Below are 27,629 nucleotides of genomic sequence, written 5' to 3'. Positions count from 1 at the left end.
CCAATCTTAAACAGAAAAACAAATATAAAAACAAGTTAATTATGTTCATGTCTAAAGTCAATTTTAACCTTATAATCCTGACTTGAATACCTACAAATATTTTAATGCAGATGCTGACAGCTTTGATCCATGTATAGAATCTGTCCTTATTCTGCGACTTGCTAGATAATAGCCATGAATCATTCTTTCTGCTTCCAAGCTGAATTCCACATTCAAATTCTTTGCAAAAGCCAGTAGCTAAGTTAAAAATATAAAAAATTAAGAGATTTAATTTTATGATGGATTCATTATAATATCAAAGTGTGCTGGCATGTGATTTTTAAAAGTTTCCATATTTTTTACATCAAGCTTAAGTAAATATCTGGGCCATTTCCAAGTCACTGAGCATTTTACGTCATTCCCTTCTGCTGTAACAAGTATGAACCTTTACCTAGAATAGCCTCTCTGACTGTGCAGAAGTAGACTGTGCACTGGAACTGGCTGATTCTCTGCTTCCAGTGGGGAAAGTCTCACCTCTCCCAGACTCTCATTTCTTTCTGTCTTTGAGTTTTCAAGACAGGGTTTCCTATGTAGTCCTAGCTGTCCTGGAACTTGCTCTGGAGAGCAGGTTGTCCTTGAATTCACAAGAGATCTGCCTGCCTCTGTCTTCTGAACATTGGAATTAAAGGCACGCACCACCATCATCTGGCATTTTTTTTCAATCATTTCTCAATGCCCAACTAAATTCTTATTTATTCCTTAAGGTTTTCTTGCATTCTATATTCATATTTTTATTTCTGAATTCCATATATATTTAGAGACAGCAATACTCAGCTCAGCATTTAAGTTGCCCTAAATGTTTTATGTGTCTTGTTTTTCTTTTGAATAACAGATTACTTTTAAAAAAATTGAAGTCATGATGTGAATAACTATACTCACATGGCAAGCTTAATTTTCTATACAAATATTCTTTTTAAATACATTGATCCTTTTAAAGCTATGGATATTTAGATGATAGTAGAAGAAATAAGCTTAACATTTGGATATGAACGTTTCTTTAAATAGTGTTATTTTTTTCTATACAATGTACATACAGTATTAAAAATCTGGAAGCAAGCTTATGTGAAAGAATACCAGCTGAGCATAAGTAGCAAATACCTGTAATCTTAGCACTTGAAAGTTAGAATCAGACTAGAGAGATGGTTCAGCAGTTAAGAGCACTGGTTGTTCCCCAAGACGTCCTGAGTTCGATTCCCAGAAACCACATATTGGCTCACAACCATCTGTAACAGGATCCGATGCCCTCTTTTGGTGAATCTAAAGACAGCTACAGAGTACTCACATACATAAAATAATTAAATGAGCTGGGCAGTGGAGTGGTGGTGCATGCCTTTAATCCCAGCACTTGGGAGGCAGAGGCAGGCAGATCTCTTGAGTTCAAGGCCAGCCTGGTCTACAGAGTGAGTTCCAGGACAGCCAGGACTACACAGAGAAACTCTGTCTCGAAAAAAAAAAACCAAAAAAACAAAAGCAAAAACAAACAACAACAACAACAACAAAAAGCAGAAGGTTCAAGACTATTCTTGGCTACCATAGTGAGGTCCAAGCAGCTTGGGCTACATGAAACCTTGTCTCAAAAAACAAAAACAAAAAACAAACAAAAAGTGAACTAGATAAAATTCTAGAAGAAGAAAAAAATAATGCCAAAATAGACTTCTATTAAATTAAGAACTGGGCTGGTGAGCTGACTCAGTGAGTAAAGGCACTGTTGTCAAGCCTGACAGCCTGAGTTTGATCCCCATAAGCCACAGAAGGAGGGAACTGCATTTTACAAAGTTACTCTATGACCTTTATGTGTGCTGGGCTACACTTGTGTCCACACACATGCAAAATACATGCATGCATGGGCACACACACACACACCACACAAATGAATAAATAAGTAAATAAATGTAAAGATAAAAAATAAATAATTGAGAAACGAGTAGGCATTCTGAGTAATCATTTTCTCTAACTTTACCTTTTCAAAGTCTTCGGTTGTGAACTGCTTAGACGCTAAGTACAGCCGCCCCTCAGGCTCCACTGCTTTCTTTAAAGTGTGCTGCACCGTAGGAAGAAGTGGGTGGCACGGAGATGCCTCCCTGCAGTTAATCAGTAATCCAAATGCCTCTGCAAGGTTGGCTGGAATCAAACTGCAGTCCTGCAGCAAACACAGAGGTAGGACACACAGCTAAGTAACTGGAAATAGTTAAATACAAATTGATCATTCTAGTATTTAACTATCTAGTGATTATTTCAGTATTAACTACAGTTTAAAGTAATTTCTGGGGAAAATGTCAACATTTGTGGAAAGCAACATTTTAAGAAAGTTCTTACTGAGTATTTATTAAATATTTAGTAAAGCCTTCTAAGGCTCAGGAGATGCACAGTCAGTAAAGAATGAGGAGGATGAATTGAATTCTATCCTCCAAAGCCCAGACAGAAAGGCTTGGTGCCACAACAAGTGCTTGTAATCTCAGTGGTGGGGAGGTGGACACAGAAAGATCCCGTGAGCTTGCAGGACTAGGCTAAATGTGTGAGTTTCAGAGAGAGAGACCGCTCAAAAACCAAGGTGGACTGCAGTTGAGGAAGACATTGATGTCAACTTTGAAAACACACACACACACACACACTTCTCAACTTTGAAACAGAAATTTCTATTGACATCTATATTCTATAGACATCTGATTTGCATGAGTGAAAATTTTAGGGGTGGGATGTAGCTCAGACAAAAAAACCTCACAAACATTCACAACTGGGTCATTATTCAGCTGTAATGTCTGATAAAGTATATAAGTACAACAACAGCAACAACATCGGGTATACCAGGGCATGTCTGCACTCCAGCTCTCGGCACTCAGTATGATGGCTAGTTTGAGCCAGTCTAGGCTATATAATGAGTTACAGCACCATCTTGGTTACATGGTGAAGTCTTACCTAAGAAATGAGGAAGATGTTACCTAAGAAATGAGGAAGATGTAAGAGAGAAGAGGGTGGAAGCAGAAAAGAGTGTGAAAACATACTAACAGTTCTCTGAAAAACATTTAAAAGCTCCTTTTTTTTTTTTTTTTTTTTTTTAAAGACAGGGTTTCATGTAGCCCAGGATGGCCTCAAACTCACAACGCTGAGGATGACCTTGAATTCTAATCCTGCTTCCAGGTCTCAAGTACTAGGATTACAGGTGGCCTCCTAAACATTATTCAATAATATCCTAACAGTAAAATAGTCAGAACCCTTACCATCTGACCAATCAGAGTACTGGTTTTCTGCACATTTCTCCTTGAAGATGAATCCATGTCAACAAAAGACCAAAAACTGCACTGAATGGGAAAAGTCATTTGCTGATCGAAATCATCCCCAAACTTCTTTCCTGGGATGAACACTGTAATGCTTCTGCTCTCCAAAGCTGCATCACAAGAAACGATCCATGTGTTAGCTAAGAACTTAGACATTGCACATCTGAACAGGTTTTTTTGTTGTTTATTTTTTTTTTTTTTTTCGAGACAGGGTTTCTCTGTGTAGCCCTGGCTGTCCTGGAACTCACCAGGCTGGCCTTGAACTTAGAGATTCGCCTGCCTCTGCCTCCCAAGCGCTGGGATTGAAGGCGTGTGACACCACGCCCGGCATCTGAACAGTTTTTACTGTCAATCTTTAAAGATTTTGTTATTCTAGTAGATATCCTGTAAGTCTACAAATTAATAAAAAATATCATATTAAATTCTACTAAATCAGAGAGTGAAGACACCATGAACAGTGCATGTGGTCCTTGGATAGACCCCAGGCAGGGCTTTGTGCACACTACCAACTGAGCCACAGCCAACTCAGGAATGTCCCTTATGTGCTTAAAAAAAAAAAAAAAGTGATAGAAAGTAGTCTATTCATGAGGGGATGTCAGAAGTCAAAGATACTATGATTTATGACTGAGGAAGAAAGTATTTCAATTCAGCATGTTCAAAACCAAAGCTGTCAAAGCCTTCTTCCACCTAAAACCCAAACAAACAAAACGTACTATCCTACTCACACACTTATTTTTATTTCCTTCACACTTCATAACATTCAGTCTATTGATTTAACTTTATTCCTAGGACTCTGACTTCTAAGTGAATTCCAATTAATCTTATGATTCATTTAACAGTCTTTTGTATTCACGCATGTTAGACTTCTGTCACTATGAAAAACTACCTCATATAAGCAACTTCAAGAGAAAGCTCCTTAGACTGTGGTACTAAAGTTTTAGTCTATCATGCTGGGGAAGACATGACAGAGCAGAGCAGCTCACATCATGATAGTCAAAAAACAAAGAATGTTCTGCTCTTTTTGTTTGTTTATTTGTTTGTTTTTCAAGACAGGGTTTCTCTGTGTAGCCCTGGCTGTCCTGGAGCTCACTGTGTAGACCAGGCTGGTCTCGAACTCAGAAATCCGCCTGCCTCTGCCTCCCAAGTGTGGGATTCAAGGTGTGCTCCACCACGGCCTGGCTCTGTTCTGCTCTTTACCTTCAGTAAAGGTGCCACCTCCATGCCGGGTGGGCTAACTTATCCTCTCTGGAATGACTTCCAGACATACTCAGAAGTAAGCTTTATTTTTAATGTTATGTAGAGTTATGATTAACTATTGAATTATACTTTTCTTTACCCTGGACTGTGAAGCCTTAGCCTCATAGAAATTGCCCAAGCAGTTTTCACAATGATTGCACTATTTTCTACTCCCTATAACAATACACAAGAATTCAGAGGTTCCACATTCTCAATTCTTATCAATTCTTTAAAGTTCTTTTTGCCATTCTAGTTGGCAGGACTACTTAGTGGAGCCCAATGGAAACAAACAAACAAAAAGGCTATTATGCTGTTAAAAGAGCAGGAAAAATACTTCTATTAAAAGTACTAGTACGCCGGGAGGTGGTGGCGCACACCTTTAATCCCAGCACTCGGGAGGCAGAGGCAGGCCGATTTCTGAGTTTGAGGCCAGCCTGGTCTACAGAGTGAGTTCCAGGACAGCCAGGGCTACACAGAGAAACCCTGTCTCAAACAACAACAACAAAAAAGTACGAGTATGCACAGCTTTACCTTTAAACATATTTTTATATAAACTTATATTTATACTTTTTCTTTTTTTAATAATTAATTTTACTTTACTTTATGTGCATCGGTGTGAGGGTATCAGATATCCTGGAACTGGACTTAAGTTGTGAGCTGCCATGTGGGTGCTGGTAACTGAACCTGGGTCCTCTGGAAGAGCAGCCAGTGCTCTTAACCCCTATGCCATTGCTGCTGCCATGCTCCCTACCATTAATGGTCATAGATTCAAAACCTCTGGGACCATAAGCCCCAAATTAAATAGTTTCTTCTTAAGTTGTCTTAGTCATGGTGTTTTATCACAGCAATTGAAAAGTAACTAAGGCAAATACTCATAGCAGATTATTCACAACTAGCAAGAAGTGGATACAAGATATCTGTCAATGTAATAAATGAATGGACATTTTTCAGCATTAAAATGAATGAAATTCGGGCCGGAGAGATGGCTCAGCAGTTAAGAGCACTGACTGCATTTCCGAAGATCCTGAGTTCAAATCCCAGCAACCACATGGTGCCTCTCAACCATTTGTAGTGAAATCTGATGCCCTCTTCTGGGGTGTCTAAGGACAGCTACAGTGTACTTACATATAATAAATAAACCTTAAAACAAAGCTCCTTAAAAAATGAATGAAATTTCTATTCATAAACAAGTTCATAAAGACAGAAAATGGAATGAATATTACCAGGGGCTAATAGACAGAAATAGGGAGTTAGCATTTAATGAATATAGAGTTTATGTTGCATGTAAATTTTAAAAACATGTTTCCTTCTTTGCCTGGGACCATGGCCCTAGCTCCCAGCTTAGCTCTGAGATCAGTTGCTGCTGGTCCCACTCCTGACTTGCCCTTTCCTCCCAGCTTAGCTCCTACAGCCAGCGACTACTGCCTTTCCTGCCTTAGCTCAGGATCCATAGCAACCAACCCCAACCTGGAAAGCTGGGAGCTGCTATCCACACTCCACCGGCCCCTCGTGGCTTCTGGCTTTCTCTGCCCACCTTTGCTCCGTGGAAGAAAACATTTAGACAGCTTTATTAATTTAAAACTTGGGGGGCTGGTGAGATAGCTCAGTGGGTAAGAGCACCCGACTGCTCTTCCGAAGGTCCAGAGTTCAAATCCCAGCAACCACATGGTGGCTCACAACCATCCGCAACGAGATCTGGCGCCCTCTTCTGGAGTGTCTGAAGACAGCTACAGTGTACTTACATATAATAAATAAAATAAATCTTTAAAAAAAAAAAAAACTTGTCAGATAGCACAATTGCTGGGTGCAAGAACCTTCTGCCCTAATCTTATCAATTTAGCCTTTATCAGACAGTCTCCAGTGACCTCCTTGGTGGCAGAGGCCACCAGTTCTAATTTCCCCAAGATTTTACATGACTGCTGCTTTCTTCTAATTCCAAAATCTGGCTGAAAAGCCCTTTCTCCTTCCTCTCATCCCTTCTTCCTCCTGGGACCTGGAAGTCCCACCGTTACCTTTCACCCATCAATTAGCTTCTACCTTCTTTTTTTTGTTTGTTTGTTTTTTTGGTTTTTTTTTTGAGACAGGATTTCTCTGTGTAGCCCTGGCAGTCCTAGAACTCACTTTGTAGACCAGGTGGCCTCGAACTCAGAAATCTGCCTGCCTCTGCCTCCCAAGTGCTGGGATTAAAGTCGTGCACTACTACTGACCCGCAGCTTCCACCTTCTTTATTGACCAAATCAAGAACCAATTAGGGAAACAGCACCTCACCCTACAAATTTATATTTGAAGTGTGTTGAGTTTGGTCTTTTGTTATCTATTGTAATTCTAAGTGCAGGCCCCTAAGATCTGGTTGTCCCAGAGATGAGAGAGTCTGCATGTACAATTTGGCTCCAAGTTCTCTGTAATTGGTAAATAAAGATGCCAATAGCTGGGCAGAGGGAGGTAGGTGGAGTTTAGGTTTCCTGGGCTTGGGGATCAGAGAGGGATCATGAGGGAGAAGAAGGTCCAGGAGGAGAAGGAGAAGTTACCATGGGATAGGTAAGCCATAAAAACCATGGCCCCAGTGCCGGGCGTGGTGGCGCACGCCTTTAGTCCCAGCACTCGGGAGGCAGAGGCAGGCCGATTTCTGAGTTCGAGGCCAGCCTGGTCTACAAAGTGAGTGCCAGGACAGCCAGGGCTACACAGAGAAACCCTGTCTCGAAAAAACCAAATAAATAAATAAAAAATAAAAACCATGGCCCCGAAGGCTGGCCAACTGGAGTCCAGAAAAAGTCCAGATGAAACATAGGAAATAGTAAGAATTTATCTATAGGAAAGTAGATTCTAATAGCATGGAGGCTAGGTATCTGCCCAGCTCTTGTGAATATAAAGGTGTGTGTGTGTGTTTAAATCTGGGAACTAAACAATTTAAGATGAGAGTAAAAATCTCGAGTCCAGATTAAATAATTTCTAAAACAGGAGTTATCAAACAATTCTGGAAATGTACAGCAGTAATAGATGTACAAGAGTATAAATGTACTTTGTCTTAGTAAGTGTCCATTGCTATGAAGAAACACCAAGATCGTTGCAACTCTTATGAAAAGAAGCATTTAATTAGGGACTTATGATTTCAGAGAGTCTTGTTATGTAGCTCAGGCTGGCCTCAGACTCACTATGTATTCTAGACTGGCCTTAAAATCCTGACCCTCTACCTTAGATTCCAGAGTGCTGAGATTTATAGATTTATGTTTTCATGGATGAAATTTGCTATTTTTTAAGCTAAATGAAAGATGTCAGTCACAGATGTCCACACATTTAAGGATTTGTTTATTATATGTTATGTCCTGAAAGGCTCTTCCACGGAATTAGGAAGCAAATCTGATCCATAGGCACAGATGTAGCACCTCTGGCTCAGTCAGTGACAGTGTCTGCAGCCAAGGTAAGAAATGGTAAGGAACTGGACTTCAGTTCATCAACAATGAAAGAGAAGTCACTGAAAATTAAAGTTAGAGCCAGCTGTGTCATGAAGGCCATGTAGACACTATCAGTGCTCAAAGAAAGAGACAGGCTACTGTTGATAGCCCATGGATGTGTTTCCTCCAGTCTCACTGCACTTTGCAATGTGTGACTTCAAAGGAAAAGCTGTTTTTAAAATTCTTTTGTGTGTGGTGCTGGGGACCAAACCTAGGGTTTTCAAGGCAAGCACTCTATCAATTAAGTTATATCCCCAGCCTAAAGTTATTAAAAATTGAAAGATGGTACCAGCAGTGTTTTAACTTGATTTCTGGTCTCTTCTGGAGTTGGCACTTGTCCTACTTTATGCTTGTTGCTATCTCCTTGTGGTTTTTACTTCTATACCCTGATGACCACTGATGATCAGCAATAAAAAATGGAAAGCATGCACTCTACTCCTGAGCCCAAGAGTTCTGTTTTTTAAAGTATTGACTTACAGAAACGTCTATATTCTGAATATACCCCATCTGTCTTAGTTACTGTTCTATTGCTAGAAACGGACACCACACCCAAGGCAGCTCATAGAAGAAAGCGTTTAATTGGGGTCCATGATCATGGCTGGGAGGACAGTGGCAGGCAGGCAGGCAGGCAGGCAGACAGGCAGACAGGCAGACAGGCAGACAGGCAGACAGCCAGGCAGGCAGGCAGACAGACAGACAGACAGACAGACAGGCAGGCAGGCAGGCATGGTGTTGGAGTAGTAAGCTGAGAGGTTACCTCCTGATCCCCAAGCAGGAGGCAGACAGAGTGTTTGAGACAGCTTGAGCTGGGCTTTTGAAACCTCAAAGTTCACCCCAGCGACACACCTTCTCCAACAAAATTATACTTGCTAATCCTTCCTACATAATTTACCAACTAGAGACCAAGCATTCAAATGTATAAGCCTATGGAGGCCATTCTCATTCAAGCCACCACACTCATACATACATACACACAAATAACTGGAAAGGAACATAGAAAGCTGTTGAGCATACACATCTCTCTGTGGTTTCTGACTATGGATGCAAAGTGACCTGCTGCCTTGAACTGCCATTATTCTTTTCCTGATAGGATGGACTGTACTGTTCCCTTTAGAACTGTGAGCCACAATAAACCCATCCTTCTGTACATTGCTTTTGTTAAGTATTTTGTTGCAGCAACAAGACAAGTAACCGATACACCTTGCCAAAGTAATACTTACTATTTTGTAGCAATCTGCTACTTAGCTGTCTGTATACTGGCAGCAAGTGTCAGACTCCAACCAAATAAAGCCTCCCTTCTCATGGTCTCGCAGTATTTACTAAAACCTTCAAAGTTTCTAATGAGGATAAGGACCAAGTGCTCCCTAGACACATACCTCTCTGGAGCTGATTTGCTTTTGTCCTGTATGGGGGACTTAGAACAGGAGTTGGAGAGGTGGTTCAGGTGAGTGTAGCTGCCTGTAGACTATCAAACGTTCCATCAGTGACTTCTGATAAGTGCATTACTTATCAAGCTGGGCTTGTACCTGTCAGCCATGGTAGGCGGCACTGTCCAGTATGTAATCAGGCATCTCTTTTACACCTTTCCAGAACACCCACACCATATTCATACCGATTAAGTCGGGCCTATCTCAGCTATGCTGTGCTGGTCCAGTATTCAAATTAACCAGTGTGGAGCTGGCGGGATGCCGACGTGGTTAAGAACCCTGGCTGCTCTTGCAGCACACCTGCATTTGATTCCCAGAACTAACAACAGCGCATAACTATCTGCAAATCCAGTTCCAGGGGATTCAATGTCCTCTTCTGGCTTCTGGGAGCACCAGGCCCAAGTGGAAAATAGATATACATACAAATAAAATATTGATAGTCATAAAACAGCAAAACCCAAAGCAAAATCAATGTAAGCTATAAAAACTGCATAATCAAATTAATAGATATAAGAAAAAAGATCTGACAAAATCCTATACTGATTCATAATAAAACTTGTTAGTGGACTAGGAATAGAGGGAAATCTCTTCATCCTGGGCTTTAAAATTAAAACAACAACAATAACTCCACAGTTAGCATTAATTACAATTAATGGTGTCAAACCTGAAGATTTGGAACAACTATTTTTCTCATTGTGCTAAATCTTCAATAATATAATAAGACAAAAAGGAACAAAATTGGCTCAAAATACAGTCACGTATTAGAGCCTAGAGTAAAGGCTAAAACAATGCATTTGCAAATTAAATTATTTTATTTCTAAAATTAAACTGAGAACTAACATTCATTCTAATTTTCATCTCCTAAGCCCTGTGCACTTCTTTTTCTTTTTTCTTTTTTTTTTCTTTTCTTTTCTTTCTTTTTTTTTTTTTTTTGGTTTTTGAGACAGGGTTTCTCTGTAGCCCTGGCTGTCCTGGAACTCACTTTGTAGACCAGGCTGGCTCGAACTCAGAAATCTGCCTGCCTCTGCCTCCTGAATGCTGGGATTGAAGGCATGCGCTGCCACGCCCGGCTGCCCTGTGCACTTCTATCTCAGCTGTGAAATGACTCCTCAGTACAGGTGAGACGAGGGTAAGCAGGTGGGATGATTTGAGAGAGTATTATTTACCTGATTGAAGCTGTTCAAGTTTATCTTTTTTATGGGATGTCAGGTCTCCTATAAAGCAGATACCACCCTTAGCAAGCAAAGCACTGCCGGCCTGAATGCTCACTGCTCCTGTTCCATATTTATTTCTGGACACTGTAGGAAAAACTTCTGTACAGACAGGATGACGTATACCACGGGAGACAAGATTCATGCTAAAATTCAAAAGTCTAGGAAAAATAAATTATTCACCGATATTTAATAATTTATTTTCAGAGGTCATTACATGTTAACAACATGTTTAAATTTAATTTGGCCATTTTCTATCAAGCAGTACATATATGAAACCTGGTATTTTTTTTTTAAAGATTTTATTTATTTATTTATTATATGTAAGTACACTGTCGCTGTCTTCAGACACTCCAGAAGAGGGAGTTAGATTTTGTTACAGATGGTTGTGAGCCACCATGTGGTTGCTGGGATTTGAACTCTGGACCTTTGGAAGAGCAGTCGGGTGCTCTTACCCACTGAGCCATCTCACCAGCCCCGAAACCTGGTATTTTATTTGAACAACTTACAGTGTAGACAGAGTTAGAGAAATACTTTACAATGGAATAATTCTAAAATAATTTCTTGAGAGTACCACAAAGGGAATTATTATTTACTTTTAGAAAAGAATCAGAGAAAGCCATAAAAAGGCAACATTTAAACTGCATAATTTCTTTTTTTTTTTAAAGATTTATTTATTTATTATATGTAAGTACACTGTAGCTGTCTTCAGACACTCCAGAAGAGGGCGTCAGATCTCGTTACGGATGGTTGTGAGCCACCATGTGGTTGCTGGGATTTGAACTCTGGACCTTCGGAAGAACAGTCGGGTGTTCTTACCCACTGAGCCATCTCACCAGCCCAAACTGCATAATTTCTTTTGTTGTTGTTGTGATTTTGTTTGTTTGTTTTTTTTTTTTTTTTTTTTTTTTTTTTTTTTGGTTTTTCGAGACAGGGTTTCTCTGTATAGCCCTGGCTGTCCTGGAACTCACTCTGTAGACCAGGCTGGCCTCGAACTCAGAAATCCGCCTGCCTCTGCCTCCCGAGTGCTGGGATTAAAGGCGTGCGCCACCACGCCCGGCTGTTTGTTTGTTTTTGAGACAGGGTTTGTTTGTGTAGCATGGTTGTCCTGGAACTTGCTCTGTAGACCTGTCTCTGCCTCCTGAGTGCTGGGATTAGAGTTGTGCGTGTGCCACCACTGCCCGGTGGATCACTGTCTTTTTATGGCTTACTTTCTTTTATAAATTCCAGATCTGTTTCTCAGGTTTGTCAACGTCCTATCTTGACTTTTCCTACTGTGTCTGTATCATGACAACGCTTGTTCCATCTTCATTTTTGCTTTTAATATTATTGTTAACTGCTTCAATTTCTTTAATTCTCAAATTTAAATTATGATAAAGGACTTTAGTCTACCTAAAGAATATCATTACTTTAGTATTGTTGTAAACCTGAGATATCCTCTAAGCACTCATGTTTGGGGTTGGATAGATTGTGGGCTTGGGCAAAGTATGTGGGTCCTGGGGGTTCCTACCTGATCAATGGAGGAACTCACATTAGGACAGAAGATTTAGGAGTTAGGACCTCTTAAGTTGTGGGAAGCCACATGTGCCATTGCAGGGTGGCACTGGCTTCTGCTGGCCACCACGCATACATAGGCAGTAAAGTTCTTTTGCCAAGATGAGGTTTTGAGAATTAACCAAAATTAACCAATCAGATGGGAGACAAGTTAACCAATCAGATGGGAGACAAGTTAACCAATCAGATGTAGGCATGCAAACGAGGTGAAAAGCATAACCCAAGCACAACCAATCCGGGTGTGAGACACGCCTCTCCTAGGCCTATATAAGTAGCACCAGTTCTGGGCTTGGGGTCACTTCGCCTCTGCAATCAAGCTCTCCCAATAAATGTGTACGGAAGGATCCTGTTGCAGAGTTGTTCTTGCTGGCCAGTCGGGCGTGCGCAAGATTAAGTAAGTGGACATTCCCTGAACAAATAGACTGTGTCCTCTGCCTCTTCCTGTCTCTCTCCCTCTGGTTCCTGTCTACCAAAGATGAGCTGTTTTTCTCTGCCATGGCATTCTGCCTCAGTACTGGCAGATAGCAATGGAACATGTAAATGATAGACTGCAATTGTGAGCAAAAATAAAGATTTTTATCCTTTGGATTGTTTCTCTTGAACACTTTTGACAGCAATGAAAACTCTGTCTAATGTGGCTATCTTTAAAATCCTTACCACAGAAATTACAACTTTCTGATGCAACCATATATGACGACCAGACACAGACATGGAATGTAAAAGGGACCCAGGTAGTGTCCTTTAGATGTAGACAGGAAAATGCCAGAAAGTGTGGTCAGTGTATGCATCATCACAGGATTTAAACATTAGCCCAGGGGTATGGAACACGGAGGACACTGCAGAAGGAACATTTCTAGCCTGAAATGAGCAGTGGTTCTTAGCTACAGGTCACATTAAAATCATGTAAGGAGTTTTTGTTTTGTTTCAAAACAAATTCTAATGCCCATCTCTATTCCTCAACTACTTAAAATAGAATTTTTGGAGGTGGTATACAACTTTTTTAAAGTATCTAATTTTTGAGACAAGGTTGACTTGCCTGATTTCAAGCCTGAATAACCAGGACTGTGTACTATTGACCTAAATATAGATAAAAAATTCACAACAAAAAATAGTGTTCAAATAGATTTACAGTCTAGTTTAATTTTAAACTTGGTACGAGGAAACAAGGAGATAAAACCTTATAACAGATGATGTGGAGACTGCATAGGAGAGACATCAACTTTCACTACACAATCCCACATAGAGACACTATCTCAAGGGCAGCTGGACAGGTAATCCCTTAGTGGGTAAGGACACTTGCCCAGCAACTTGGGTTCAATCCCTTGAACACATGTAAAGGTACAAAGAGACAATCAACACCACCAAGGTGCCCTCTGACACCCATGTGTGCTTTGTGGCATGCGCACTCCCCCACAACATGGACACACTGGGAAAAGACTCAACAATAACAACAAAAAAAAACAAAATATATTTCTAGAAAGAAAACAAAGAATTTTCACAACTTTCATGTAGGCAAAAATTTCTTAACTGAACCCAGAAAAGATGAAACAAGAGGAAATAACAAACCGGAAACAGAAATCCTCTAAATCGAAGTGACACAAATGTTATACAAGAGTGTTTACAGGGTATGTAGCTCAGCTGTAGAGGCTTTGTCTAGTACATACCAAGTCCTAGTATTGATCCCTATCACCAAAATGTTAAGATAGAGCAGTTTATTTATAATACTCTAAACATGCAAAACCATCATTGGGAGAAGAGTAATAACATAAACCCAGCAGAGGAGGCAGAGGCAGGCGAGTCTCAGTTCAAGGCCAGCCTGACCTACAAAGTGAGAGCTCCAGGCCAGCCAGGGTTACAGAGCACCCTGTCTCATGAACAGGAAAGTTAGTTCCGGTGATAAGTGGAAGAAAGACTGAGGTAAGTTTTCGGAGTGAGTGTGTGCTGGGTATTGCCCTTTCACATAGACAGTTGCCACCTGGGAAAGGGAGCCTCAGCTAAGGAACTGCCTCCATCAAATCGGTCTGTGGGCATGTCTGGCAAACATTCTCTTGATTAATGATTGATGTGGGAGGGTCCAGCCATTGTGGCCTGTGTCACACTGTGGGTCCTGGGTTGTACATGGAAGGCAGCTGAGCCAGACACAGAGAGCAAGTCAGATATCAGTGGTCTTTTTTGGTTCTGCTGTCAGTTTCTGGATTAGGTTCCTCCCTGAGCTCCTACCCTTACCTCTCAGTGGTGGAGTGTAACATGTAAGCTGAAATAAACCCTTTCTCCCAGTGAAGTGCTTTTGGGCCTAGTGTTTATCACAGCAATGTAAAGCAAATTAGAAAAATTTGTCAAAAACTTCTAGTTTGTTTTTTTGTTTTAATAATAATGACATTTGTCTCCATGGGGCTGGAGAGATGGCTCAGCGGTTAAGAGCATTGGTTGCTTTTCCAAATGTTCTAGTTCAATTCCCAGCAACCATATGGTACTCACACCCATCTATAATGGAATCCGATACCTTTTCTGGTGTGCAGGAATACATGCAGGCAAAGCACTAATATATATAAACAAACCTTAAAAATAGTAGTGACAAGATCTGGTTATTTCACTATATATAAATTTTATCTAACACCAAAAGTTCCCAATTCTAAGCCAGGTGGTGGTGGTGCATGCCTTAAGTCTTAGCATTCAGGGGGCAGAAGCTGGCAGATCTCTGAGTTTGAGGCCAGCCTGTTCTACAGAGCTAGTTCCAGGACAGCCAGAGCTTCATAGTGAGACCCTGTAAAAAGAAGTTTTCAACTTTATTAGTACTAATCTATTTAAATGCTTTAGTACTCAGATGCATTTTTTATAATCACAGTAATATTAGGAGGAAGAATTTATACAATTTTGTGAGCAATATAAAATTTGAAAACTTCATGGCAAACACCTTACCTGTCTACAAGCAGAGTGTCACTGGTTATAACTAAAATATCCAAGCAGTCTTCTCGTTCCCTGTTGCAGTCCCTTGTCTGTACTAGACTCATCAACAAACAAAGTTTGAGCAAATTGTAAGTCCCAGGAGGAACAATCTGTGATGCAAAGATATTGGCCAGTATTGCTGTGAATTTCCAGCACGAGCTCGAAGTCAAGGAGAGGAGACACCTAAAGTTGTCACTAATTCCTGAAGGAACTGAAAAAAAATAAAAAGGACAGGTATTTGATTCCTTTATTCAAAATAATTTCAAAATATAGTTCTTGTAATGTACCATACTCAAATTTTATGATATTATGATTGGTGAAATGCTTGCCCATCATTTCTTACCCCAGTTACCTCACACCCCCACATGAATGAGTTGTGAGCTGAAAGCCAATCATCTGTTCTCCTCTGCAGTCATGTGTGAGGCAGCAGGGATGAGGCTTCAATACAGCTGTCTTTGCTCCTATCAGGAAGTACCCAGGGTGCTGTGGTTGAAGGATTTGTATTTTCCTACTCTGAAATAACTGCACTATGCCACACTGTAGTAGTCTAAATGTTCTCCACCCTGATTCTATCCAGCTCCTAAGAAAGGTGAATGTCAGAGGAGAAGCTGTGTGTGATAGCTCTGCTAGCCTCTGGGCAGTGCTCACGCCCAGATCTAGGAAGGCTTATTGTAGTCTAACACTTGATCCTAGAGTTCAACATAAGAAAGCAGACTTTCCACCTGCATATAAGCTGTGTTCTGATAACAAGCAAGTAAGTCATGAAGTACTTCACAATACATAAAAATGGTCACCAAACTGTTCGTTTATGTTGCTTGCTTTCTTCAACAGTCTCCTTCTTTTTAAAAGTCTTTTCAAGATCAGCTGAAGTATCTAGAATTCACTTGCATTTAGTTTCAAGTTGGGCTGGATGGTGGTGGTACATGAGACAGAAAGAGGCAGGCTATTCTATGTGAACTGGAGGCCAGCCTGGTCTACAGAGCAAGTTCCAGGACAGCCATGGCTACAACACAGAGAAACCCTGTCTCAAAAAACAAAAAACAAACAAACAGAAAGGTTGGAGCTGTAGAGATGGCTCAGCAGGTAAGAGCACTAACCTGGTCCTGAGTTTAAATCCCAGAAACCACACGATGGCTCACAATCACCAGTAATGAGATCTGACACCCTCTTCTGGTACGGAGCAAGCAGGGACAGAGAGCGGAGTTGACCAGAGTAAGCAGGGCCAACCGGAGCAAGCAAAGGTCCTAAAAATTCAATTCCCAACAACCACAAGAAGGCTCACAACCATCTGTACATCTATAGTGTACTCATATACATTAAAAAAAAAAACTTTAAAAAAAAAGGGTGGTATTTTCATCCCCTTGCCTTTTTCTGATCTCCTCTTCAGACCACAGCAGTTACTATGAATTGCCTTAGCCAGAAAACAAATCTATTAACTCTTGTTTTCTATTTTGGTTTTTCGAGACAGGGTTTCCACCACTGCCTGGCTTTGCTTTTTTTTTTTTTTGATTTTTTCTGTTTTTTGTTTTGTTTGTTTGTTTGTTTGTTTCTCTTTTGGTCTATTAACTCTTGGAACCCCAAAAGATTTCTGGCTTCTTACTGTACCCCAGGTTGACTTCCTGCCTCTGTGACAAAGCCATAGGCTTAAGTTTGTACCACCATGCTCAGAAAAATGTCAGAAACATTTCTCTCATTGTTAACCTACAAAAAGTCAACATAAGATTTAGTTCCAGAAAGAGGTCTTCAATTACACCAAGACTGTAAACATCTTGTTTAGTAGCAGGGACTGCTTCATTGGCTAGTTTTGTGGTTTTTATTTGGAGGTTGAGCCTTGCTAAAATAACCCCGGGCTGAGCAGCAACTCATTACACAGCTCAAGCTGGTGTCAAGCTTTGCCCCTCCTGCCTCAGCCTCCCAAGTGCTAGTGTGCCACCACACCAGGCTTAGTGGCCATCTGACTGGCCACTACCATGCGAGTTAGGAGTAGACAGCCTGGCCTTCTGCTTCACTATGTTTCTATTGCTTAGGAGAGGGCCTCGCACAAAGGCAAACAACACTGTTTGCTAAACAGATGGACTTACATATGTTAAAATACATGGGTTTTCTTACCTTTTGCTGTGTAGGGAGTGATACTATTTGCTTCTACACAGAGAGCAGTTTGTGAAGTTTTGACACAGACTGGAATTCCAATAATTTTATATTCATTTCCTATTTTCATCTTATTCACTAGTTCATCTATGTTTATTAAACACAAAAGAAAATAGCATTCACTAAATGAAACTGCATATCATATCTGGTTCAAAGATCTGGAACAAGTGACAACTCAGTAGTTGAGTTAGTAGTGAAGTGTTAACCTTTATTTAATACAGTACCCATGGGGGCTGGAGAGATGGCTCAGAGGTTAAGAGCACTGACTGCTCTTCCAAAGGTCCTGAGTTCAAATCCCAGCAACCACATGGTGGCTCACAACCATCGGTGATGAGATCTGATGCCCTCTTCTAGTGTGTCTAAAGACAGCTACAGTGTACTTACATATAAAAATAAATAAATCTTTGGGCTAGAGTGAGCGGGGCTGGAGCGAGCAGAGGTCCACATGATGGCTCACAACCATCTGTACAGCTACAGTGTACTCATATACATTAAATAAATAAATAAATAAATAAATAAATCTTTTAAAAAATTACAGTATCCATATGCAATGGCACCAATAATGGAAACCAAGGCCATTATATAGCTAACATATGTTGATATTTATAGGCAAGTAAGCTTCAAGAGGCATGGGGAATAGCAACTAGGATAATTAAATATTCACCTATAATGCTGTCAAGAGGAAAAATACCATTCCATATAAGACAGAACATATTTCAATTAAATGCTAAAGAATGTTAATAAACATCATGTAAGTCACATTATTTATCTAGAAAATTAAGTAATTTTAAAATTACTAACTGGATATTTCCACCTGTACGTTTTTCATGGAAAACCAAGAGAGCAAGCAATCTCTGTGGGGCCAAGTCATTGTAAGAGGAAAAACTGAATGCACATCTAGTCTAAGACACCCTTTCATGCTAGGCCATGTTCTTCTCACACATGCAGACTGGGATAAGCCTTTAAACTCCATCAAGTGTGTATGTGTGCTGTATGTATGGTATGTGTGTGTGCATGTTGGCTGTGAGAGTACAACTTTCAGGAATCAGTTCTCTTCTTTGACCATGTGGGTTACAGTAATCAACTCAGGCTGTCAGGCTTGGCAGCAAGCATTTTTACCTGACAGCACATCTTATTAGCCCTCCAAGTTTATTTATTTATTTATTTATATATTTTTTCGAGACAAGGTTTCTCTGTGTATCCCTGGCTGTCCTGGAACTCAGAAATCCGCCTGCCTCTGCCTCCCGAGTGCTGGGATCAAAGGCGTGCGCCACCATGCCTGGCCCAAGTTTATTTTTAAAGTCTAATTAAGGGCTTAGAAAGAGGCTCAGTGAGCACAGTACCTGCCATGCTCTTTACTGAGCTCTGCCTAGTTTCCTCATGCCCACAGGAGATGCTGAGCATGGCAGATCACACCTGTGACCTCAGTGCTAAGTGGTGTGGGGGGCCAGGCCAGGCCTTGGAGCTCAGGGGACAGCGAGCCTAGCCTGAAGGAAAGCACCACAGTCATGCTGTGAGAGAGACCTTGTCTCAACAACAGGGCTGAGAGAGATCTATAAGACACTCAACATTGACCTCTACATGCACACAGAGACAAGTACACATCTCTCTCTCTCTCTCTCTCTCTCTCTCACACACACACACACACACACACACACACACACTCTCTCTCTCTCTCTTCATGTCCCTGTCTCTCCTCTCTCTCCTGAATACAAGCACTGAGTTTCAAGACAAACAGTGAAACAGCACAACACTTAAAGGTTGTAGAATTACAGCAGCCATCTCTCTAAGTGAATGCTTTTATTACTAATTTTTTAATTATTTATTTTATGTATGTGAGTACACTGTTGCTATCTTCAGACACACCAGAAGATGACATCGGATCTCATTACGGATGGTTGTGAGCCACCACGTGGTTGCTGGGAATTGAACTCAGGACCTCTGAAAGAGCAGCCAGTGCTCTTAACTGCTGAGCCATCTTTCCAGCCTCTAAGTGAATACTTTTTTTTTTTTTTTTTTGGTTTTTCGAGACAGAGTTTCTCTGTGTAGCCCTGGCTGTCCTGGCACTCACTTTGTAGACCAGGCTGGCCTTGAACTCAGAAATCCACCTGCCTCTGCCTCCCGAGTGCTGGGATTAAAGGCGTGCGCCACCACGCCCGGCACTAAGTGAATACTTTTAATTTCTCAAATTTCAGTCCACAGGAAAAGACAAATGTGCATTGTTGCCACAGCTCTAACTTCTTTCTTAGGCACCTGATCCTGTAAGTGATGCCCCACTCCATGGCAATCACTTGTCTCCTTGTACTTACCCATCAGTTCTCCACAGTCACAGGTGTCAGTCTCATCTTTAAGAGACTCTTACTCTGTGCAGCAAAATCCCCAAATCTCTTTTTCATCATGTTCATATACTAATAATTTTTTTTTTTTGATATTGGGCCTCACTGTGTAAATCTGGCTGGCCTTGATCTTACAGAGTGCCTCTAATGCTGGAATGAATGAAGCATGCACTATCACACCCAGCCTGTATGCTAATATTAACAAACAACAAGGTACAACACACACACACACACAGAGAGAGAGAGAGAGAGAGAGAGAAAGAGAGGATGAGAATAATGTGACATTATTACTATAAACGGCAATTCCAGATAAAGATAACTTTCCCTGTGTAAGCTGTCAGGACACTTTACAATATGTTAGCAATTTGTTTCAAATTCAAACAGAACTTTACATACCTCTTAGGAAAATACCAAGTGATTGAAACCTAAATGGCTGGCTTTTAGAGTCTCCTTGAAAAGCATGAAACATTTTTGTGGTGATTATTTCAACTATCTGTTTATCTTAAGGTAAAGAACAAAAAAATGTTAATAGAATCCATATTCAGATTAAGTCTCCTATTAAAATACAAGAGACTATTTGAAAGTTATCACAAAATGTAAATGCATTTTTTTTTACCACCAAGTACTCTAAATTTTCTGTCTTCTTGAAGTGAAGATGAACAGAGACTGCATAAAAAGTCATTTCTTACTGTTGCAGATTCTGTAGCTCCAGGCACATGGACTCTTACATACTGAAATCCTGAAAGAAAACAGCGCTGAGCTCAGCCTCTCTCAGATTGGCTATTTTTCAACCATTTACTATTATCAGTTAGTGTGTATTGCTTGCCTTGTTTGTTTGTTTGTACAGGTATCACTGTGTAGCCCAGGCTAGCCTTGAACCCTCCATCCTCCTGCTTCAGCTTCCCAAGTGTTGGCAACATGACTGTTTCCTCTCGGGCACTATGCTAAGGCATTGGTGACATGGATACTTAAATACACAATTTCTGTATGTGGCGTCATTAACAGAGAGCTCAGAGAGGAGAGAGGAAGCTTCATCCAGCTCAACCAACCTTGAGAATCAATGGAGAAGCAGGCTGGCTAGGTTAGATCTTAAGCACAGAGGAAACTGCATGAGCAAACAGATCTCATTTTGTTCTGTCTCATTTGATATGTCCTTTTCCAGGACAACATCAACACTTATGAAGCTGTGGAGTGCAGGGAAGATCGTTTCAAGATGATGCACAGTAAACTAATGAATTTTAGGAGACACTAATAAATGCTTGATTAGCCACCAATTGCAGAGATGGTTTGAGATGAAACAGCTTGTTTTTTTAATTTCCCATTTGAACACTGACCTTTTGAAAAAGGACACACTTCATCTGAACACAAGAACCTTGCACCTTGAGTGTACTTGGTTATAGTTGTCATTGCAATCACAATCCCTTGCATCATATAAAATCTCTGAGATGCATAATTAAGTGGAAATTCACAAAGATCAAGACTATAGCTTGGCAGGGCTGGTAAATGTGTTAACTTCAGCACAATATTGATCTGAGAAGAACACAAAAAACACATTAGTAAAAGTTGCAATCCAATTTGACTTGCCTTTTTATATAGTAAGAATACTATATATATTAAGAATATGTTATTGTTGCTATGAATCAAATATTAAGCCAGAGAAAAACATAAAATCCTATAACATCTTAATTAAAAATACCACAATGAGCTCCTTAAAAAATACACATTTTCTGAACCACAATAAAAACTAATGTGAACCCCAATAGCATTGGACACTTTAGTGCTCAAACTGTAATCTCAAAATATCAATTGACATTAAAAGGAGTCAGAGCTCTTGAGGGGGAAAGTAATGATTCCAAGTCTGGGACTGAAAATATAGGAGATGGCATTGGGGCATCTAATTGTTTTAAAAGATATACTTATTACGTCATAGCATGCAATACATGTGAAGGTTAGAAGACAAACTGTGAGGATCAGTTCTCTCCTTCCGCCATGTGGCGGTAAGGGATCAAATTAAAGCAGTCAGGCATGGAAGCAAGTGCCTTCCCTGCAGATACAGTGAAGAGCTCATGCAATTCTCTTGTTAAAAAAAAAAAAGAGAAAGAAAGAAATATTGGGCATCATTACAGGTTACTACCCGTTTTCAAGTTATTACCCTTCAAAGCCTTAAAAGGAAAATAATCAAATATTTATCCCACATTTCCCAAACAAATTGTATTTTAGAGTAACCAAATAAATAATGATAAATAATAATTTATTTTAATTTTCATTTATGAATGTTAGAGATTAAAATCAGAGTTTTGCCCATGCTAGGCAAATGTTCTCCTATCCAGCTATATCCCCAGATGAGACAATTTATTTTATAGAGTAATTTCAGATAAATCAGAGAGGGTGGCAAAATGAGAAAAATATAAAATTATAACTGCTAATGAAATGATAGACTGTAGGTATTCTAAAACCATCAGGTGAAAATTGATATGAAACTGTATAATTAATGTAGGGATCAGAACAATAGCAACTGACATCACAAAGGCACCATTATATCCCTTATGATATTGAATGTATAATATGTAGCATTATATAATGTGTTGTTAAAATGCGTTGAATCTAGACCTAAGCCTCCAGAGTCAAGCCTTATTTTAGACATACAGGATACAGAAAAATAACATGTTATCATAAATAAGTAATTAGATGGATGCACTGGCATAATATCTTACAGGATAATTAACCAGTTTTTTTTTTTTTTTTTAATCAATGGTATAAAAAAGGAAGGCGTGGGGCTAGCACCAGACTGGAGAACTGGAGAAGCCTCAGCGAGCAATACAAAAGTACTACTGCTCTGCTCTGAAGATAACCTTAAACCTTCCTGTTTCTGCCTCCTAAGTGATGGGATTATAGGGCATGCACTACCTCATGCATACCTTGGTCCTGGCTCGAGGGAAAACCCCCCAAAAAGTTAAAAAATATTGAAAAAATTAAAATATGGACTGGATATTAAATGATATCAAGAAAATACCACTGGTTTGTAAATGATGATATTGTGATTATATAAGAACACAACACAACAGTTTTTAGAAGTTGATCTTGATTGAAGGAATGACCATCCAGAGACTTGTCTCACCTGGGGATCTATCCCATTAACTCACCCAGACACTATTGTGGATAACCAAACCCAGACACTATTGTGGATACCAACAAGAGGTTGCTGACAGAAGCCTGATAAAGCTGTCTCCTGAGAGGCTCTGCCAGTGCCTGACAAATACAGAAGTGAATGCTCACAGCCATCCATTGGATGGATGGAACACAGGGTCCCCAATGAAGGAGCTAGAGAAAGTACCCAAGAAGCTGAAGGGGTTTGCAGCCCCATAGGAGGAACAACAATATGAACTAACCAGTACTCCCAGAGCTCCCTGGGACTAAACCACTAATCAAAAAAAACACATGGTGGGACTCACGGCTCTAGCTGCATATGTAGCAGAGGATGGCCTAGTTGATCATCAGTGGAAGGAGAGGCCCTTGGTCCTGTGAAGGTTCTGTGCCCCAGTATAGGGGAATGCCAGGGCCAGGAAGCCAGGAGTGGGTGGGTTGAGGAGCAGGGGGAGGGGAGAGAGGATAGGGAATTTTCAGAGGGGAAACTAGGAAAGGGGATAACATTTGAAATGTAAATAAAGAAAATATATAATAAAAAAGGGGGGGGGGCTGGAGAGATGGCTCAGTTAAGAGCAATGACTGCACTTCCGAAGGTCCTGAGTTCAAATCCCACAACTACATGGTGGCTCATAACCATCTGTAATGAGATCTGATGCCCTCTTCTGGTGTGTCTAAAGACGGCTACAGTGTACTTACATATAAAAATAAATTAATTAAAAAAAAAGATGTGGGGAAAAGAAGTTGATCCTGAAGTATATATATGGGGTGAGATAACAGAGCATCTGGGATGTGCTTTAAAATATTCCAGATAAATATAGATGATGCATATACATTGCATCACTGAGCTTGAATGATAGATATACAGAAGTCAATTGTATAAAATCTTTACTTTTGGATACATTTGAAATGGTTATTATAAAAGCATTTATTCTTAAAAGTGATAATATGGGCAAAAATGAAACATATTAAGGTGTTTGTGTTAATGCTGGCTGTCAATTTGGATTCAGTAGCACCTTGGAATTAATACAGTACCCTGGTAAATGTGTTGTTGGGGGTGTTTTCAGAGATGATTAACCATGGGAAGCTCACCTACCCTGAACACTGACAGCTATGGGAGGCAGACCTGCCCTGAAAGAGCACAGCACTGAAGCATATCCCTTCTCCTTTAACTAGTTTCTGTCAGATATGTTGATACAGCATTGGAGCTCTGACTGACGACCTCACCTGAGTTCTATCCCCTGAGCCCATGTGGTGGAAGAGGAAAACATAGAGACAACCATTGTCCTCTGTAGGCTCTGGTGGAATAAGCATGACCACCCCTCAAATAAAAATGTTAAGTAAGAAAAAAATCTGACTTAGAAAATAGTAAATTGGACTTTGTAAAATGTATTCTACTCTTTAGTTTTTAACTTATTACTGTAAAAACAGTATTGTATGTTATTTGGAAAATTTGTACTTCAGTCTTGAAAACTTAAAGTTAATTAAAACTTACTTGAGTTTCAGTCTGTAACTGTCCAATTAATGAGAGAGTCTTCACAGCAACAAAGCAGACCTGTGATGTCAAACAAGCAAACACATTACCAAGATTTCCGTGTGATATGGAAATCATTTCTTCTTTAACTTACTGATTGAAAAACTCGAGCAGCTTTTAAGGGATGGTGTAAAATGTGATTTCCAAGTTCAGCATCTAATTCAACAACGTCACAGGGGTTTATTAGAATACTGAACCGATAGACAGCATAACTTTGCTTTGAATCTGTGAAGATATAAGTGTGAATAACAGGATGATTGTGTGCACACTTGTCTGAGGGCTCCTGACTGACACACCATTGCTCACCCCCTCGCTGACATACCATTGTAGGACTTGCAGTCGTCTATAAACTTTTGGAGGCCTCCACTTCTGTCGAGATAGACAAGGGCTGCCTCTTTCATCTGCAGAGTCTCCATTTTCTCCTTGGTGGTAATCTCTATTAGTAGAACATTAACCACAGCTGGTGGTAAAGATTAAAGTGATGAGACTCAGATAAAGAATGAAGAACAAAATAAAGTTTACTTTTGAAGACCACTAAGAAAACTTACAAATCATTAAAACATAAAATTGACACTGTCTCGAAAAACCATGAACAAACAAACAAACAAACAAACAACAACAACAAAACATAAAATTGAGGATGCAACTAGGTAACCCTTCTAATTGAAAGAGAAACGAAACCTAGCTATTGATTGAACCCTGACTCACACCTCCATCCCCAGATAACACTTTAATCACACTTAGCAGGATGCTCAAAATGTCTCTCTAGGGCAGGCACTCCTAAAAATGCAACCTGAAACTAATAATTTTAAATGATAGTCCCGATGTAAGCCTAGGCTGAAGGATGAACGTCATATAAACTGTCTCATCAATCCAGTTTGGGATAGCAAGATGACTCATTGGGTAAAGAAGCCAAGTCTCATGAGGGAGTTTGACCCCTGGGACCCACATAGTGGAAGAAATCAACTTCACCAAGTTGTCCTTTGATTGCCCCCAGCTCCCTGCTCACTGCTCGAGGACACACACACACACACACACAGAGAAAAAAGTAAATGTGGTCCTATGAGCACTAAATTGAAAAACCTGAGAAATGGTTTTTGGCCCAGCATTTGTTGGGGATATTGATTGGCCTCTCTTGCCCCAATATCTTTAGCTGACAAAGACAAAGGTATTAAACAATTAAGCCCTCTTTCCATTTTAAATCTTTGCCAGTGTCAAATATAGAACATTATACTGTAGAGGTGGAGAGGGGAATATAAAATGTTCACTTGAGCAGAAAATATTAGAACCAAGATATGTCATGCAATCATTGTGATATTATTAGGAATGATATGATTAAGATTGGACCCTGTCTTTAAGAAATCCAACTTAGAGAGGTCAGAAATAATGACTAACACATTATTGAAACATTATCAGCTATTATTATCTATAATTTATTGGCTACCTTACTTTCCCTAGGCACCAGTAATGCAAAGATGAGCAAAACACAGTGTCTATCCTTTAAAGAGCACAGCGTGTAAATCAGCTATGCGAACAACTATATGATAACTTGTAATAGGAATATGAACAGGTTAGTGGCCATAGAACACGATAAGTGAAAAGCTTCATAAAATTGGGCTCATTATCATGTATTTTTCTACTGCTTTGGACTCTTTTGGTTGATGACAGAAGGTAACAAGGCAGCCATGCATTCCACTTCAAAGGGATAAATAAAGTGAGTTTATTTCTGTGTGGCTCTAAGTACAATAATGCTATTCTAGCTTGCTTGTCCAGCATGCACAAGGCTGGGCTCAGTCCCAGCACCACCTAAATAAATAAATAAATAAATTTTGTTTTTAGTAGGTGAATATTTCTATAATGGGAGAGTTTTCCAAAGATACCGGCTAACACCCCCATTATGAGTCATATATCACTGATTTTATCCACCCATACCTATAGTTCAGGATACTTTGCATAGAAAAGTAAGTGGCTACCCTTTTGTTATTATATCGGGGTCAAAATTAATAATTTTGAAGGTTGACATTGTTAGAATATCAGCTTTTTGCTAGGTATGCTCATGGACACATTTAATCCCAATGATCAGGAAGCAGAGGCACACAGGTCCCTGAGGTCTAGGTTAGCCTGGTCTGCAGATGGAGGACAGCCATTGAATCTGTGTCTCAAAACAAAACAAAGCCAAACCACCACCACCACCACCACCACCACCACCACCACCACCACCAAGAACAAAAACAGGTTTCTGAAGTTGGAGGACATTGAGTGAAATGGTTGTGTAAATTTAGAATAAGTTTTTGAAGTGCAAAATAATTATATAAGGAAAGAGAAGTTTACAAAGTTTTTGAAAACATAATCGTCCATTTTTTTCTTAAATTATATTTTGGAAATTAGCTCCTTCATGTTGCCTGTGTGAAGAATGCTTTGAAACTGAACAGCCAATTATCAGTTTTCAACTAGTGTTGTATTTCTAAGAGATGGATGGACCAGCCCAGGGTATTTGGAACAAAATGGAATGGAGGAGATAATTCTAGAATTTTAAAGACTCTAATTCTGGGCTTGATGACCAACCTGTACCACACAGAGAGGAAAAAATTCAGTCGAGGCCAGGTCATGGTTGCAGACATTCAGTAGGTTGGCCAGACTGAGTTCAAAGTTAGTCTCTGGCAGACAAGTGGTGGCACACAGCCTTGATCCCAGCACTCAGGAGGCAGAGGCAGGAATATCGCTGTGAGCTCCATGATGGGAAGGGCTCTGCAAAGAAACCAAGTCTCGAAAAACAAAACAAAACAAAACAAAACAAAACAAAACAAAACAAAACAAAACAAAACGGTAGTCTTGGTAGCCTTGGACTACACAATGAGCTCTAGAGTAGCCTGAGTTGCATAACAGAGCCCTGTCTAGAAATCAAAGTTTGTCTTGCCCAAGGCTGGGCTTCATCACAGCACTGCCAAACAAGTGAATTCTCATTTATCAGGTGCGTGTGCCGCAGACTCTTGAAAGTCAGCTAGGCAGGAAAGGACACAGAAGTTGAGTCTGGAGTTCAGGGCCTTCCAAAGATGGGCATAGAGCCCAACTGTCTGCCCCAAATTGTCATGCTGGGCAGTAATGGCACGCGCCAACTCAGGAGGCAGAGAGGCAGGAGCATCTCTGGGTTTGAGGTCAGCCTGGTCTACAGAGCAAGTTCCAGGACGGACGGACGGACGGACTGACTGACGGACTGACAGACAGACAGATAGACAGACAGACAGACAGTCTTGGGAATGAACGCATTTGCAAGTAGGGGATAACGAGGAGAAAAGGACACAGAACAGGCCACGGGAATAATTCAAG

The 27,629-nt window shown here is 40.2% G+C and overlaps 1 protein-coding gene across 1 annotated transcript in view; it reads right to left on the bottom strand.

The window, feature by feature from the left end:
• Mcmdc2 (minichromosome maintenance domain containing 2) overlaps positions 1-24,758 on the bottom strand; it is a 32,701-nt gene extending 7,943 nt beyond the window's left edge. The window contains exons 1-12 of the mRNA XM_029484027.2: positions 24,625-24,758; positions 24,397-24,527; positions 24,264-24,323; positions 20,959-21,154; positions 20,241-20,363; positions 20,021-20,125; positions 17,250-17,375; positions 15,114-15,351; positions 10,596-10,801; positions 3,258-3,424; positions 2,000-2,179; positions 95-237 (exon numbers count right to left, since the gene is read on the bottom strand). Of these exons, the coding sequence (XP_029339887.1) occupies positions 95-237; positions 2,000-2,179; positions 3,258-3,424; positions 10,596-10,801; positions 15,114-15,351; positions 17,250-17,375; positions 20,021-20,125; positions 20,241-20,363; positions 20,959-21,154; positions 24,264-24,323; positions 24,397-24,527; positions 24,625-24,718 (1,769 nt within the window). The 5' untranslated portion in view covers positions 24,719-24,758. The remainder of the gene's footprint in view (positions 1-94; positions 238-1,999; positions 2,180-3,257; positions 3,425-10,595; positions 10,802-15,113; positions 15,352-17,249; positions 17,376-20,020; positions 20,126-20,240; positions 20,364-20,958; positions 21,155-24,263; positions 24,324-24,396; positions 24,528-24,624) is intronic.
• Between the last annotated feature and the right edge of the window lie 2,871 nt (positions 24,759-27,629).

Source organism: Mus caroli, unplaced genomic scaffold (genome assembly GCF_978045245.1).
Source record: "Mus caroli unplaced genomic scaffold, Mus_caroli_1 scaffold_1, whole genome shotgun sequence".
In the NCBI taxonomy this organism is placed as follows: Eukaryota; Metazoa; Chordata; class Mammalia; order Rodentia; family Muridae; genus Mus; species Mus caroli.
This window is presented reverse-complemented; position numbering and strand designations above follow the sequence as displayed.